The sequence below is a fragment of the Martes martes genome (genome assembly GCF_963455335.1).
Source record: "Martes martes genome assembly, chromosome: 15".
Taxonomy (NCBI): Eukaryota; Metazoa; Chordata; class Mammalia; order Carnivora; family Mustelidae; genus Martes; species Martes martes.
The window spans coordinates 3,904,693-3,922,071 of NC_137903.1; the positions used below are offsets into that span (position 1 = coordinate 3,904,693).

Here is a 17,379-nt window from a genome sequence, read left to right on the forward strand (position 1 = left end):
TAATCCTTTTAATGTACTGTTGGATCCTATTGGCCAGTATTTTGGTGAGAATTTTCGCATCTGTGTTCATCAAGGATATTGGTCTGTAATTCTCTTTTTTGGTGGGATCCTTGTCTGGTTTTGGGATCAAGGTGATGCTGGCCTCATAGAATGAGTTTGGAAGTTTTCCTTCCATTTCTATTTTTTGGAACAGTTTCAGGAGAATAGGAATTAATTCTTCTTTAAATGTTTGGTAGAATTCCCCTGGGAAGCCGTCTGGTCCTGGACTTTTGTTTGTTTGGAGATTTTTGATGACTGTTTCAATCTCCTTACTGGTTATGGGTCTGTTCAGGTTATCTATTTCTTCCTGGTTCAGTTGTGGTAGTTTATACATCTCTAGAAATGTATCCATTTCTTCCAGGTTGTCAAATTTGTTGCCATAGAGTTGCTCGTAGTATGTTCTTATAATTGTTTGTATTTCTTTGGTGTTGGTTGTGATCTCTCCTCTTTCATTCATGATTTTATTTATTTGTGTCCTTTCTCTTTTCTTTTTGATAAGTCTGGCCAGGGGCTTATCAATCTTATTAATTCTTTCAAAGAACCAGCTCCTAGTTTTGTTGATTTGTTCTATTGTTTTTTTAGTTTCTATTTCATTGATTTCTGCTCTGATCTTTATGATTTCTCTTCTCCTGCTGGGTTTGGGCTTTCTTTGTTGTTCTCTCTCCAGCTCCTTTAGGTGTAGGGTTAGGTTGTGTATTTGAGACCTTTCTTGTTTCTTGAGAAAGGCTTGCACTGCTATATATTTTCCTCTCAGGACTGCCTTTGTTGTGTCCCACAGATTTTGAACTGTTGTGTTTTCATTATCATTTGTTTCCATGAATTTTTTCAATTCTTCTTTAATTTCCTGGTTGACCCATTCATTTTTTAGAAGGATGCTGTTTAGTCTCCATGTATTTGCGTTCTTTCCAAATTTCCTCTTGTGATTGAGTTCGAGCTTCAGAGCATTGTGGTCTGAAAATATGCAGGGAATGATCTCGATCTTTTGGTACTGATTGAGACCTGATTTATGACCCAGGATGTGGTCTATTCTGGAGAATGTTCCATGTGCACTAGAGAAGAATGTATATTCTGTTGCTTTGGGATGGAATGTTCTGAATATATCTGTGATGTCCATTTGGTCCAGTGTGTCATTTAAGACCTTTATTTCCTTGTTGATCTTTTGCTTAGATGATCTGTCCATTTCAGTGAGGGGAGTGTTAAAGTCCCCTGCTATTATTGTATTACTGTCGATGTATTTCTTTGATTTTGTTATTAATTGGTTTATATAGTTGGCTGCTCCCATGTTAGGGGCATAGATATTTAAGATTGTTAGATCTTCTTGTTGGACAGACCCTTTGAGTATGATATAGTGTCCTTCCTCATCTCTTATTATAGTCTTTGGCTTAAAATCTAATTGATTTGATATAAGGATTGCCACCCCAGCTTTCTTCTGATGTCCATTAGCATGGTACATTGTTTTCCACCCCCTCACTTTAAATCTGGAGGTGTCTTCGGGTCTAAAATGAGTTTCTTGTAGGCAGCATATGGATGGGTTTTGTTTTTTTATCCATTCTGATACCCTGTGTCTTTTGATTGGGGCATTTAGCCCATTAACATTCAGGGTAACTATTGAGAGATATGAATTGAGTGCCATTGTATTGCCTGTAAGATGATTGTTACTGTATATTGTTTCTGTTTCTTTCTGATCTACTACTTTTAGGGTCTCTCTTTGCTTAGAGGACCCCTTTCAATATTTCCTGTAGAGCTGGTTTGGTGTTTGCAAATTCTTTCAGCTTTTGTTTGTCCTGGAAGCTCTTTATCTCTCCTTCTATTTTCAATGATAGCCTAGCCGGATATAGTATTCTTGGCTGCATGTTTTTCTCGTTTAGTGCTCTGAATATATCATGCCAGTTCTTTCTGGCCTGCCAGGTCTCTGTGGATAGGTCCGCTGCCAATCTAATGTTTTTACCCTTGTATGTTACAGACTTCTTTTCCCGGGCTGCTTTCAGGATTTTCTCTTTGTCGCTAAGACTTGTAAATTTTACTATCAGGTGACGAGGTGTGGACCTATTTTTATTGATTTTGAGGGGCGTTCTTAGCATCTCCTGGATTTTGATGTTTGTTCCCTTTGCCATATTAGGGAAATTCTCTCCAATAATTGTCTCCAATATACCTTCTGCTCCCCTCTCTCTTTCTTCTTCTTCTGGAATCCCAATTATTCTAATGTTGTGTCGTCTTATGGTGTCACTTATCTCTCGAATCCTCTCCTCGTGTTCCAGTAGTTGTTTGTCTCTCTTTTGCTCAGCTTCTTTATTCTCTGTCATTTGGTCTTCTATGTCACTAATTCTTTCTTCTGCCTCATTTATCCTGGCAGTGAGAGCTTCCATTTTTGATTGCACCTCATGAATAGCTTTTTTGATTTCAACTTGGTTAGATTTTAGTTCTTTTATTTCTCCAGAAAGGGCTTTTATCTCTCCGGAGAGGGTTTCTCTAATATCTTCTATGCCTTTTTCGAGCCCGGCTAGAACCTTGAGAATTGTCATTCTGAACTCTAGATCTGTCATGCTACCTATGTCTGTATTGATTAGGTCTCCAGCCTTCGGTACGGCCTCTTGTTCTTTTTTTTGAGGTGAGTTTTTCCGCCTTGTCATTTTGTCCAGGTAGGATTTGCTTTCTCCTGCTGTGGAATTCCGCTGTTCTTGGTGACTGAAGTTGGTTTTGGATGGTTTCTTGTTGATCTTCTGGGGGAGGGGCCTGTTGTAGTGATTCTCAAGTGTCTTTGCCGCAGGCGGAATTGCACCGCCCTTGCCAGGGGCCGGGCTAAGTAATCCGCTCGGGTTCGCTTTTGGGAGCTTTTGTTCCCTGAGCGCTTTCCGTAGAGTTCTGGAGGACGGGAATGAAGATGGCGGCCGCCCAGTCTCCGGCCCGGAGGAGCCGAGAGCTCGGGGTCCCGCTCCTCAGTGCGCTCTCAGAGCAAAGCGCCCAATAGCCCCGCCTCCCTGGCCTGCGGTCACACCTTGAGGAAAGCAGTCAATTGCTGGAGCTGGAGAAAAGCGCCGGGTCGCTTTTGTCTCCGCGGCCTGCGGCCGCGCTCCGAGCCCACCCAGCCTGCGACCGGCACAAGGTAACCCCGGGCTGAGAGCTCACTCCTCGGCTTTGTCCCTGTAGCTGGCTTCCCCGCTCCAATACCTGCGAGCTCTGCGGCACTCAGACACCCCCAGTCCTTCTGTGACCCCGCGGGTCCTGGCGTTATGCTGACCCCGCCTGGGTTTCCCCCCGGTTTAGCCTCTGGAGCGATGTCTCCCAGTGGAGCCGACTTTTAAAAGTCCCGATTTTGTGCTCCCGTCGCTCCGCCGCTTGCCTGGTGCCGGCCCCTCCCCCCGGGGTCTATCTTCCCGTCGCTTTGGATTCACTTCTCCGCAGGTCCTACCTTTCAGAAAGTGATCGATTTTCTGTTTCTGGGATTGTTGCTCTTCTTCTCTTCGATTTCCCGTTGGATTTATAGGTGTTCACAATGGTTAGATAAGCCGTCTAGCTGATCTCCTGCTACCCGATGTCGTCTCAGCCTGCTACTTCTCCGCCATCTTGACTCCTCCCCCTAGTTTGCTTTTTAAATAAAAATTTCATCTTACAGTGTCCTGTTCTCTGGAACACTACAGTTTATCTATAACATCCAAAAAGTAAATAAGTAAAATTTTATAAAATTTATATTTTTCTGCATTTGCTAAGAATATTATATTTTGCATCTTAAACAGTTATACTGCAAAAATATAAAACTTCCTTTTATAAAGGGCATTGTCTGCCGAAGTCTCTCTAAACCAACAGTGAGCTGTGTGACAGTGGTGGATCTGTGCGCTGTGAGCCACCGGTGGGGGGGTGGGGAGGCGGCTCTGGACCTCACCAACATGGGGGTCTGCATGCAGACTGTGGTTTCCAGAGGGCAAGGCTCTCACTGGGGTCACCTTAGGTGATGCAGGTCGGTCCCACAGCCTATCTGAAGATCAGTGAATCCTGTGCCCCGGAGAAAGGTTTATTCAGCTCCCTCCCCTGCAAAAAAATAACTCCTTTCTGCACTTATGCTCTTCAAAGGGGAGCATTCGTGTCATTGGTTTTTCTGGAAGAAGCACAATCGCTGATTTATACAGAGAGGCCGATATTTTCAAGACGTTTCCCTATCTCCAGCCGCAGTGAAATACCGAGTCCCATCCCCCGATCCGCCCATTCAAAAATGGGCAGTTAAACTAAATAGACATTTTTCCAAGGGACACATATTAATAACCAACAGGTACATGAAAAGGTGGTCAATATCATTCATCATCAGGGAACACAAACCAAAGCTACAATGAGACACCCCCTCACACCTGTTAGAATGGCCTTTATCAAAGACACGAGAGATAATCATGCTGGCAAAGTTGTAGAAAAGGGAATCTTCGTGCACTCTCAGTGGGAATGCAAACTGTCGGTCGGAAACAGGATAGAGGTTCCTCAAAAACCTGAAAATGGAACTACTATATGACCCAGCAATCAGACTTCTGGGTATATATCCAAAGGGGATAACAGGATATCAAAGAGATAAAAGTTCACCTCCATGTTTACTGGAGCATTATTCACAATAGGTAAAATATGGAAACAACCTATGTGTCCATCAGTGGTGTATGGATAAAGAAAATGCGGTGTCTATGCACAGTAGAATATTAGTCAGCCATGAAGAAGGAAATCTTGCTATCTGTGACAACATGGATGGATTTAGAAAGCATTAAGCTAAGTGAAATAATTCAGACAGAGGAAGACAAATACTGGATGATCTCACTTCTACGTAGAATGCAAAAAAAGCTGAACTCCCTGAAACAGAGCAGAGTGTAGCTTACCAGGAGCTAGGCAGGTGCAGGGAAATGAGGAGATGTTGGTCAAAGTCTCAAACCGGCAGGTATAAACGGAGCGGGTTCTGGGGGTGTGATACACAGCATCGTGATTGTAGTCAACAACACGGATCACATATTTGAGAGAACAGACCTCAAATGTTCTCAGCACAAGAGAGGATGGCAATTAAGTGATATGAAGGAGGTATTAGCTAAGGCTCAGGTCAATCATTTTGCAACATGTAAGTGTATCAAATCAACACACATGCCTTAAAGGGACACAGTATTATGTGTCCGTGACATGTCAATAAAGCTGAAAAACTGTAGAGGCACAAGACAGCAAACAGTGCTGGGGGACAGTGCAGATGGCTGAAGTGGAGACAGAAACTCTTGTCGTCCAGCTTGACACCAGAAAGCCTGAATCCTGGGAAGAAGGCCCGAGCACCGGAGTAGGGGCTGTTATGAAACACACCCCAAGAAAACCCAGACCAATCCCTGACATGAGTCTGAGTTTGAGTCATGACAAATAAGCAGGAGCAGGAAAACAGCGTGGGAGTTACACAAATCCACTTGAACTAAGGCTAAGCCAAGCTCTGACATGAGTCAGAGAAAGCTGGTTAGAGACAAGACAAAAAGAGAAGCTCGAGAATTACCTTGGCCAATTTATCAGAAATTTATAGCCATTCACAAAATGCATCTAATTAAAGCTTCAAATTATAAAGCAAAACTTAATAGCGTTAATACAGTATAAGATAAATCAACAATCATGGATACCTAAAACCTCTGACACAGTAATTGATAGAACAAGAAGAAAAAACACCTTTCTGCTCACCAAAGTAAGACGTAGGCAGGGACTTAAAGTGAGTCTCAGTAAAACTCACCTCTGAAAACTTAGAGCATATTTCATGACCACAACAAGACTAAATTAGAAATCAACAATACGGTATCTAGAACATTTTCAACGTGCTTTAAATCATGTAACACATTTTATAATAAGCCATTACTTAATGCCAAAGATGATTGGGAGTGATAAAATCACACCTCTTAAGACCTAGGGAGCCAGGCAAAAGTACTGCTAAGAGGAAAAAACATCACTTTAAGTGTTTTAATTTTAAAAAAGAGAGTACTAATATAATTGATATAAATTGACGTCTTCCAACATTAGGGGAAAAAAGGAGCAAAGCAAATGATTAGCATATAGAAATAACAAAGTTATAAACAGAAGTCGATACACAAATTTGATTTTGTATATTGTGAAACGGAGGTCAACAGACAAAACAAAAGAGTAAACAGCAAACAGACAAACAGTAAAATAGACAAAAAACACAAAGAAAATTAATACAGCCAAGTGTCGGTTCTTGTAAGATACTAATTCCGGTGCCGGATAACTTGGTAAACGTGTAAATAGCTTGGTTGGCTCAGGAACAGGTTTTGTTCAGGCCCTGAAGTACCAGAGGTGGGGAGTTCCGATTGGACAGTACTCGGCCCGATGTCCGCCCCCCAGTTTTCTTCTCTGAAACTACAGCTCTCTAGACCTTCATCTGGAGCCCAAGGTCTAAGACGGAATTTAAGGACCTGCCTGTTATTTCTCGGTATGGATGCCCTCTCCCTGCTCTAGCTCCTCCCCGTAGGAGACGTCTCTATCAGCGACACAGACAAAGGGCATCAACCTGGTGGTGACTCTTGACTGAAGAGGTCCTCTCCGTCAGCACTTGGGAACAGGACTTGAGAGGACAGGAGATCACGCACATTTCCCAGACATTCCCACCCCCAATATTAAGAGTTCTTCCATCTCCCAGTGGGTTGATATCATTACAACAAGGAAGCCTTGCAAATTCTGGAACACTGGTCTTTTACTTTGTTGAGGGCCTGATAAGCCAAGGTGTATTTCTAGAATGACCCAAGTCACCGATTGTTGGACCACTGACTAGGAGTCAGGGAAAAGGCGTATCTGTTTTTCACTCTTTGGTTTGCCTTTTACACTTCTAAGTGCACAGATGTGATGAGGGAGCAAAAGGCAAGCTGAGGACAGCGCACAAGCGGACACCCCGGACCACCCCACCCCCACCCCTGGATATGTGTGACATTCCTCAGGCACTCCCAGCTGCCCTAAAGCTCAGGGAAGGGGGAAAAACTGGTTAACTAACAGAGATCACAGTCTAGCAAGACAGGAGGCTCCCTCAGTCTTACGGATGTCTTACCGATTTACAAATCAATAGGCTAAGTTTCAGAGACCCTTAACTCAATTTCTTGGAGCCCTAACGTCACCCTCCCTTCCACGAGTGATGTGGGAAACTGAGGCAGAAGGAAATGTAAACAAAGTTAAATTTCTTCCTGACCTGTAGCCTACAGACAAGGACTAGAGATGGGAGAGGGTAAAACGGTTCCACTAGGAAACTCCCAACCGCCTCAATGTTACTGCTTTGCTAGACGGGGAAAACTGCCTTAGCTTGACAACAGCCAGGCCAGTATCCTGAGGGTCTTTAACATTTCAAAGTCCTTTTGGACGCCTCCCTTTTTCCTTACCTCCCCCAACTCCCAAGTATATAATCCGCCAATCCTCACAACCCCAGGGCACGGCTCTTCTGCCCAGGGGTCCCGGCCCTGCACTTTAATAAAAATCACCTTTTTGCTCCAAAGACGTCTCCAGAATCCTTTCCCGGTCGTGGCTTTCAGAGCTTACCAGGATCCTAAACTTACATCACAAGGATGTAGGCGCCTTGTTCTGACTTCCCTTTGGGCCAGTAGCCTGTGTGTTTTCACTGGAGAAACAATGGAGGGCATCACCCCCACGGAAGTTAGTTTCTAGTACGGGGAAAAGGAAACATCCTGAATTATGGATATTCCTGTCCTCTGCCTCCTGGCCTCTGGTTTGGGGCCCTCTGACCTCCCTAGCATCCCTCCACTCCTCATGTTAAGAGCACCCAATGCACCCACGTAAGCAGAACTTAAGTCTGTAATAAGGAGTCATGACAACAGGCTGATATTCTGGGCACCAGCCAGACCCCCCTTGATTTCGCCTGACTCACTCCTGCATATTCAAAGGTTTTCAAACCCAGACTGCAACACTCCTGCTTCGCAGACTTGGTTCCAATGAACTCAATCAGTTTTCTTCTCCCTTCGCATGCCCTGGTCTTCGGGACCCCTTTTCGTTTCCTGGCCCCTTCCTCCTTGCAAGTCAGACAGCAGGTCACCACCGCACGAGGTGCCGACGGCTCCATTTATCCGATGTCTCAGGAGTACAATTCTCCGAACGGTATCCGTTGTCAGATACAGAAAAAAACTCTGTAGACAACAGTCTTTATCGGGCCCTCAACTCTTCTAGAAGCTTCCTGGCCCGCGAAAAATCAAAGCAGTTATTGCTGCGACATGAGCCTGTTAGTCACTCTTGTTTACTCATGAAAAATCCCCCGCGATCGCCTCCTGCCCCGGTTGCTATGTGAACGGAGAGGAAGTTGGGTTGGTGACTCACTCTTCCTTCCCGGTCTCTGAGGCTCGCCGAGCGGGCTCTGGTGTCTTCTGACCCACACCGAAGTCTGCCGGTTAAGAAAGTTATAATGTTGCAATTCCTTTCAGACGTTGTAAAAAAAAGATACAATTAAATAAAATAAGTGATCATTTACCTCAGACTAGGACGTTGATGAGAAAGCCGTTCAGCCCCTCTGATAGGGAAACAGAGCTGAGGGCCTGAAAGGGAGGAGTCTCAGACTCAGTTTCGTGTTCGCGGCCTCTGGGGGCCGAGCTCCGGGGAGGCAGCCGAGGCGGCTCCTCTGTGATGCTCCCCACCGCCATTTTCTCCTCTCAGAAATTATTTTCTCAGCTTTCGGGAGTTTGCAGCGCCCTGAAGTTCGGATTCTGAGAGCTTGGCTGAGTTACCTTCTTCCTCAAGCCCAACGAATACTAACTGCTACGTTTCCGAGGAAGATCTCGGGGTCTGGAATACGGGAGAATCCTCAGTGAGGTGAGTCCGGGCAGGCTTTGTGCGGAGGACACGTGGGTCCTCCCTCCGTCTCACAGGATCACGGGAGGCCAGGCAGGGAGTGTTTGAAACTTTGGGCAGGGGGGAGGGACGGCAGCAACCGTGTGCTGCAAAGTGAGGATCTCAGAGCCTTCATCCTAATGCGTCCACCACCTGGGACAGTAGGTATCTCGGGCTGGTGCAGATTTCAGAATCCACCCTGCGGGCGCCCACAGCACGAGCTGACGTTTGGAAGTGGGCTTTGGCTTTCTTGCCTGGAGGGGGCCCAGGGAACTTGCCGGCTGTGGTGGGCGCTGGGGTAGGGCACAGGGGGGTGGGATGAAAAAAGAATTAGGCAATGATACGAAGCAAGAAAACACATCTGGACACAAACTATATTCTGTGGTATTATCCCACTTGCACAAAACAGGAGAACACACGCACACACACACAGCAGAACGTTTCTCAAGTTCACGGGCGCGGTCGCTCAAGCGCATGGCGCCCTAGCGTGTGCTGCGGGTTCGCTCTCCCAGGGGTGGCGGACAGCATTTCAGGTCGTGGTGGCAGATGGGCTCCCCGGGCTCCTCCGAGGCAGAGGCAAATGGTCCAGTTTGTGGAAATGGTGGAGTTTGTGGAAAACAGGTGGTTGGAGACAAATCTGTAGCCACATTTTGGAAGATGCTTTGGTCGTTCTGTAGGGCTCAGTATGATGAAGTTCTAGAACCTAGGTGAGGTTCGGTGGGCTGAGGTCCGGAGCCGATGACCAAGAAAGAATTCTTGAGACATCTTTGGTGCAAAATGGTGGTTTATTAAAGCACGGGGACAGGACCCATGGGCAGGAAGAGCGGCTGCCCCGGGGATGTGAGGAGTGGCTGGTTAAATACACAGGAGTTGGGTAGGTGAGAACAAAGGGGGTGATGTTAGTCTCTAAGGAATTTTGGAAGCAAGGTCTCCAGGACTTTGAGGGGCTAGCTATTGTTGGGAGAAAGGTTATTTATTACTAGTAGTAAAAATCTTCTTGTGAGACCCTTTAGATGTATATTAGTGGGCCATACGCTTGGGAATGATTCTCGACACTATCTTGGAGATCCAGAGATAAAGTTTCACATCTCTCCTATCAAGTGTCCTTGTTAGTGAGATTTGGGTTTAGAAGAAATTTAACTTTATTTAGGGCTTGAGGAAATGAGTTATTTGCCTCTGGAAATTGTGCTATTGATAAGGTAACTTCTTTGTTTGTAGATGTCCAGGACATTTGTAAACCAAGGAAGACTCCTGCCTTGCAGGATTGTGATCTCTGCAAGTTAACTATTTGTTTTTCTCTTAGGGCAGTCAGGGGTACCTGAGGAATGTCACACACAATACCCAGGGGAGTGGGTGGAGAGGGGGTGCAAGGTGCCAGCTTTTGTTTTGTCCTCAGCCAGCCTCCTGCTCCCTCATCAAGTACACAGACATTTCATGTACATTGGAGAGAAATGTAACATCTTAAATACAAGTTTCGGAATTTCCTGAGTGTTAGATCAGCTTTTTATTTAAGCAGAGCAGTGTTGGTCAACTTTTCTAGGTATTTTCCGCTTTTTTTCTTGCTTTGTTCAGTCACTAACATATGCTAGGATCAAACTATAATCACAATTTTGTCCATTTCTTCCTTGTAGTTCTCTCAATTGTTAACACATGTATATGGATATATAGTGAGAAATACGCTCCATGACACTATTTATAATATGAATAATAGAAGCTCCTAATAAAAAGTATATATTATGACTGTTAGGCCAATACGTAACTAAAACTGCTGCGTCTTTCTGGAAGGTAGAGCTTTTGTCATGCCCTGAAACTCCAGTTCTGATTGAAATCTTTGGTAAGGTCTGTTGAAGGCTGCCCTGACAGATCCATTGCTGTCTTAAATGTTTCCACCTACAGCTTCTAGCAGCAACTTTTTAACAAACCTTTAGTTACTTTTTGTCAATGACACGTATGTAGATTTTTTTTAAAACCAGTTTAGACATGTTGCCTTTTAGTGGGTTTATCACTTGATGTGCATCAGGTGAACTGCTGTGTGTTAACAACGTTGTAACACTCATCTATACTGTTCATTCTGTGCTCTCTTCTTCTTTGCAATACTTTCAAATTTATATCTTCCACCCCGCCTAACAGGCCATAGCACATCCTCTTTCTTCCCTACCCACCCCACCATGTTGACCTACTTCCTGTTTTGTTTCTCTTCGGTTGGGGCCTTATTTATTTTTAAAATATTGGGAGTGTCTACCAAGGTCTTGTTCTCTCTTTTTAGTTGGCAGCTTTTTTTTTTCTTTCTTTCTTTTTTCCTGACCTCATGTATTTTCTTGGGGAACACTGTTTCCAAAACACTGCTTGCTTGGCTGTCTTCTTGTTGCAAATCTTCTGTCTATTGTGTTGGTCAGTATCACAGATTCATCTTGTTGTATTGCATTTCAGTGCCATTGGACCCAGACACAGAATTCTGGTTTCAAAATTATTTTTTCTCCAATTTAGGTTGGCAACACCTCTCTGAAACATTTGGGTTCACATATGTTTTGAATTTGGAATTTGAGTGACTTAGGAAGGCTGTCTGGGGCACATACAGCTCGTGGATTTTGTAGTAAGACCTGAGTCCCAGCTCTCAGCGGACAGGCACTGCCAGTTGTAGGGCAATGCTGTGGGAAACCAGGACAAAAAGAAATGTAGATAGGATTAAAGGTGCTTGCAGCCTGCAGCCCGGGGAGCCGGACTTGAGGCCGGCAGGGGATAACCTTCCTCCAGGAAGCTCCCAGCTGTCTGGGTTTTTGTTTCTGTTTTTGTTTTTGTTCTTTTTAAGCTCCTTGCTGTCTTAGTGGTAACGCTTTGCCAGAGGCAAAAACAACCTTAGTTTGGCAAAAGCTAAGCCTTCAGTAGCCTGTGCCTCTTCTTTAGCATATGAAAGTCCTTTTCGAACTTCCCTTATCTTTACTTCCCACAAACCCAAAGTTTGCCTTCGGTCACCCCTCAACCCCAGTGCAGGAGCAGCTCTTTCTGCCCCTGAGTCCTCCTGGCCCCGAGCTTTAATAAAACCGCCTTTTTGCACCAAAGATGTCTCGAGAATTCTTTCTTGGCCCTCAGCTGCAAGCCCCAACGATGCCACTCAAAACCACGCCGGCAGGACACGTGAGCACCTGCTCTAAGGTAGAATTTTTTAAAAAAGAAAAAAAAATCTGCATAGGCTCCTGAGATCTCACATCAGATATTTTTCTAACAAATTTTGTCATCAAATTGACACGCATCCACACAACTTTTTGTTTTCACGATTTTGGGAAATTTCAAAAGTGTAGATATAGAATTTGGGTGAAATACTCTACGTAGGTACTCCATGCCAGTTTGCCGTTGAAAATGTGAATCTGAAACTTTGTAAATGATCCACTCTTTTCCTCTGGACGTCAAATTTTTCTTGCTATTTTGGATATTTTTCAGTTTCTCTACATTATGTCCTGATGTGGGTTTTTCCTGTCCTTTCCTAGTTGGCTCTCTGCTGGCCAGTTCCTCAAGGATGTTCATGTTATTTTAATCCCAAGAAGTGTACCTCATTATTTCTTTAAATATTTTCTCCTTTTCATTTTATATTTTATTCTTGGACACTTTGACCTTGTACCCTGAGAAGTCTCACATGCGTTTTCTATCTTCTATTTCTGAATTCGTTCTGTCTTCTTGTGGGACAGGCTTCAATCTCATCGTACAAATCGCTCACTCACATTCGAGTTTATCTGTTGAAGTGTGTGGTCGCATGATTATGATCTAGGAGCTAAGTCTTCTGAACTCCCAAGTCTAAGCTGTTAACAATCGTCTTCTGCTTACAGAGTCATGTGTTGAGGGAAGATATGAGAGAAAAAAAAATAATGACAAAAGCGGCATTTTTCACACATAGTGATTTTCATAAGCTGAGTTAGATTCCGAGTTTAGGACACTATGTAAAAATACCCAGCATAAGAATACGATTGGATTCAGGCTGAACATGTCTGCACATGCACATAACTTGGCAGAATTTGAAGTTGCATTATACTAGTTTCGTGAAGACCATATATTCTCTAGATTTACCTTTCAGGAAAAAAATAAAGAAGAAGAAGAAGAAACAAAGAAAAGGTAAGAAGTACGATTCATGCAGAGAGCCTGACATAGCACAATGCCATGCAAATTTCTGGAGCTTAAATATGAAAACTGGAAAGGAGGGAAGTCAGGAAGAGACAGTATTCAAGGCCTCCAACCCAGGCTAAAGACCAAGGAATACTTCCCAAAGAAAACAGAGAACTACTGAAGGATTTCAAGACGGCTAGAAGTGTGGCGTATGGAGAGATAACTGAGTAGACAAAGTAGCCCAACAGGAGGAAATTCAAGCAACTCTTACGTTATTCTGGCCAATCTGTGATTCTGCACGAGAGAGCCCGGGACCAGGGCACAGAGGACACGGAGAACACGGCCCCAGCCCCAGGGAGGGAGGATGTGAGAAGGGCTGACTAGGGGAGAGTCAGGTGCGCTGGGCAGATACCCAGTGCGGAACGGGGGGGGGGGGAAGACGGTCACTGGGAGCGAGAGGCTGCAGAGTCAGGAGCCAGCCGGCAGACATCCAGGGGCAGACTGCAGCCCCGACACGGGATGGCAGGAGGCAGCGGGGACTCTGAACCCCTACAGCCCACACTCCACACAGGGCATCAACTGCCTCTTTCCAGACCTCCTGCCGCCACACCCACCCCCAACCCAACCCAACTCAACTATCATTACTAAAAGGAAAGAATTTCTTAGAAGTCCCGAATATAGCAGTTCTCAACCCATTTCCCACAGTGACACACCTGGAAATTAAGTTCCTCTTTGTCACACACACGCAAGGACGACACCTTGGCATGGGTGCCTCCCTCACATAGACACAAACGAACTTTTAAATCATCCGGATGAAGGTATAACACCGTACGGTATTTTTCTCTTTCAGGCTCAGCCACACCCGGAGAGATGGGGAGTGAGTACAAGAAAATTATTCTACTGAAGGGACTGGAGGTCATCAACGAGTACCAGTTCAGCATAGTCAAGTCCCTGCTGGCCCATGATCTGGGACTCACCACCAACATGCAAGAAGAATATAACAAGGTCAAGATTGCTGACCTGATGGAAAAGAAGTTCCCAGGGCCTGCCTGTGTGGACAAGCTAATCGACCTATTCAAGGACATGCCACCACTTAAGGACGTTGTTAAGCAACTTAGAAATGAGAAGATGAAAGGTAACAAGGAAGACCCCGCACCTGACTGCTCCCCCTGGTCCCCCTTCCCCAAATCGAGTAGAAGAGTACTTGGTTGAGGCTGGCATACCCTTTCCTAGGGCATGACTCAGCGACTGGGACCACACAGGACGTGGGGACCAACATGCTGACAGCCCTGGGTGTCCCCTTTCCCGGGAAGGGGACGGATTGATCGATCTGCGCTGGAGGCTGTGTTAGGACGAGAGTGAAAGGTGGAGGGAGAACGTGAGAGCGCGAGGCTTCCACGGCCTTGGAAACGTTGGCAAATCACAAAATAATCACTAATTTTAAAATAATTACATTCGACCAATGAATATGTCTTTTTTTTTTTTAAGATTTTTATTTATTTATTTGACAGAGAGAGAGATCACAAGTGGGCAGAGAGGCAGGCAGAGAGAGAGGGGGAAGCAGGCTCCGCGTTGAGCAGAGAGCCCGATGCGGGATTCGATCCCAGGACCCTGGGATCATGACCTGAGCCAAAGGCAGAGGCTTTAACCCACTGAGCCACCCAGGTGCCCCTGAATGTGCCTCTTCTACTAACACTGTTTGCCACGTGATCATCTCCCCTCCGGTAACAAGGGTGCAGTGTCCTTAACATAAAACCTACTTCTTAGAGAGATGGACAACTTGCCTCTGGTAGACAACACAGTGAAACAAAACTTTTTTTAAAAATCCAAAGGTCAATGTCGCCATTTTGTCGCCTCACCAACCTGTATCTTATGTCCTTTCATTGGTTTCTGTTATTTTATTAGATCCTTTGAAGAACATGACCAAGCAGGACTTTTAAGGAAATGATGGGAGACCAGGCCTGGGAAAGGGTGGGGTGGAGGCACACGGGAAGCCAGAGGACGGGGAGGACGTGCTCAGGGCGTGGGGAGTGAGTTCGGAAACCACCACGGAGCGGGACGCAGGCTCCCGGCCTGCGGTGTGGCCGTCGGTCCCCCTGGGCCAGGCTGGCTCCTGCAGGGCGGACACACTCGAGGGTACCCAGATCCCAAGCGGGAGCTGAGAGGACTTGGCTTTGAAACTGCTTCAGCTCCGGGTTCAGGGTGTCCTCCTTGTTTTTTGTATCAGTTGCAAAGAAAACGAGAACAGAAGAAACTCCCAAGAAAAAGAAGCAGCAGGGGGGAGCGGGCCTCTGTCCGGCGGCCGCCACCACGAGCCGCGCTGGCAGGTGCGAGACGCAGGAGGGGAGCGCCGAGTCTCAGGTAAGCCGGAGGAGGACCACGGGCTCCCGGGCCCAGGCGGGAGCTCTGCCACGGGACTCCGTCAGTGTCCTGACAGCGCCGATTCGCCCAATGGAGGCGTTATGGGTCACGGGCTTCGCGCCTCGGGCCGGCAAAGGGAGGCACATAAATGTGATGGCGTCACCTCGTTCATGCAGATTTTCTGGAGTCTGGAGCTTTTCCCTTCCCGACTCGGGGGTGGCCCCAGGAGCGACACGTCTGCATCCGTGAGCGTCGCCCTGCTGGGCTGTCAGCTCTGCCCGCCCTCACCCACTGCCTGTCTCTCTAGGTGACAGCCGGGGACGCCTGGCGTTTCTCAGGACACCACGCTCCCTGTAAGAAGAATCTGCAGCAAAGTAATGAAACTGTGTTGTGCTTCTTTTAATACTGAAAACCGCTAACAGGAGCATTAAACTTCTTTCAGAAAAGAAAAACTGCCACCAAAGGGACGGCCGCGACCAAAAAGAATAAGGTGGCCCCGCCGCAGACTGGGCCCATCTGCCGTCCGGGAGGCCCCACGTCCGCAGCCGCCGCCCATCTTGCACAGCCCCAGGCCTCAGCGTCAGCTCCGTTCTTCCCCGCCCCTCCCCAGGTACCGCGCCCCGCTTACCCTTGCCAAGCGTTCCCGCAGGCAGGAGCCACCGCCGCTGTCCGTCGCAGGCCTCCCAGCTTGCTTGGGCAAAGGGGCTCCCCTTGTTATGGGTAGATTGGCCCCATGAGGAGACGCCACAGCCACGGAAAGTACGATGGCGGTCGCCGTGCGGCCTGCCCCGGGCCAGACCAGTCTAAGTACTTCGGGACGGTGGGGGTGAATGGTTCGGCTCCAGGTTCCACGAACCCAAGGCCCATCCTTGCCCGCCACACTCACGGCACAGACAAGGTGGTTTCCTCTTCATGACACGATTCGCCGGGTCCTCATGCAGGCCAGGCCACGGGGGACGAGGGGTCTAGCGGTGAACACAGCTGTCCTCCTGTTGCCACCCAGCACTGCTGTGGACTCATGGTTCCAGCCACATATCCCCCCCCCCCCCGGAGCCAAGGAGAATGGGCAATCGGGAGCCCCTAACAGCCCTGTCTCTCGAGCGGGGATGACATGAGCTGGAGCCTCAGTAGGGCCCCAGATACACCGAGAACCCCGCGTCTCCGTGGCTTGTGTGGGCGTCAGTCCCCCCCTCCAGGGCCGTCCCGTTGTTTGTTTTTCACACTTCGTTTTCTTTAGTCGTTGAACACTAAATGGGTGGGGGATATATTTGAATAAAATACTTGAATCTTCCTTCTGGGCGAGGCTCTGGTCATCCCCGATTCCACGAGGATCAGGCTTTCATTCAGAAAGATTCTGTCAAAATGCAGGTGTTTGGGCTCCTGGGCCACTGTCTGCTACCTCGTGCGTCTGCTAGAGAAGCTACTGGTTCGTCAGCTTTTCCTTTCTGTCAGGCAATTCCCTGAGGGTTGCTGTGGTCCCCCTGCTACCATGAAGGCTTCGCATGTAAGAAAGTGACCTGCTTGGAATTCCTTGCCCAGACTTGTAAGTCTGTTTCCCTGTTTCTGTCCGACACAGAACCAGATGGTGAAGGGCCCACATCACGCTGCTCCTAGAGGACGTGTCCTTCAGCAGGGCCCCCTGACGGTCCTGGTACTGAAGGCAACGGAGCCATTCGAATACGAGTCCCCAGAAGAGGGCAAAACCAGAATGTTTCATGCTACGGTGGCCACTCCCACTCAGTTTTTCCATGTGAAGGTTTTGAACAACAGCCTGAAGGAGAAATTCACAAAAGAGAATATCATTACCATATTAGATTACTATGAGTGCAAAGGAATCCTGGAGATAAACAAAACCTCGTCCGTGTACGAAGCAGACCCTTTCCAGCTGATCGTGGTCCCAAACAGCATCATCAAACGAGCAAACGAAACCCCCAAGATCGATAATCTTTACAAGCAAGCATCAGGAACGTTTGTGTATGGATTATTTCTGCTGCATGAGGTAATCCCTTAAAATGGTTTTTATTCTCTCCATCCGCACCTGAAATTGAGTGTTTTCGCTGGCCAGGC

At 46.8% G+C, this 17,379-nt stretch overlaps 1 protein-coding gene across 1 annotated transcript in view; it reads left to right on the forward strand.

Annotated features, from left to right (window-relative positions):
- The first annotated feature begins 6,109 nt into the window (after positions 1-6,109).
- LOC308355592 (gamma-interferon-inducible protein 16-like) overlaps positions 6,110-17,379 on the forward strand; it is a 57,559-nt gene continuing 46,289 nt past the window's right edge. Inside the window, exons 1-5 of the mRNA XM_080823910.1 lie at positions 6,110-8,838; positions 13,802-14,086; positions 15,179-15,312; positions 15,755-15,922; positions 16,889-17,311. Of these exons, the coding sequence (XP_080680036.1) occupies positions 13,822-14,086; positions 15,179-15,312; positions 15,755-15,922; positions 16,889-17,311 (990 nt within the window). The 5' untranslated portion in view covers positions 6,110-8,838; positions 13,802-13,821. The remainder of the gene's footprint in view (positions 8,839-13,801; positions 14,087-15,178; positions 15,313-15,754; positions 15,923-16,888; positions 17,312-17,379) is intronic.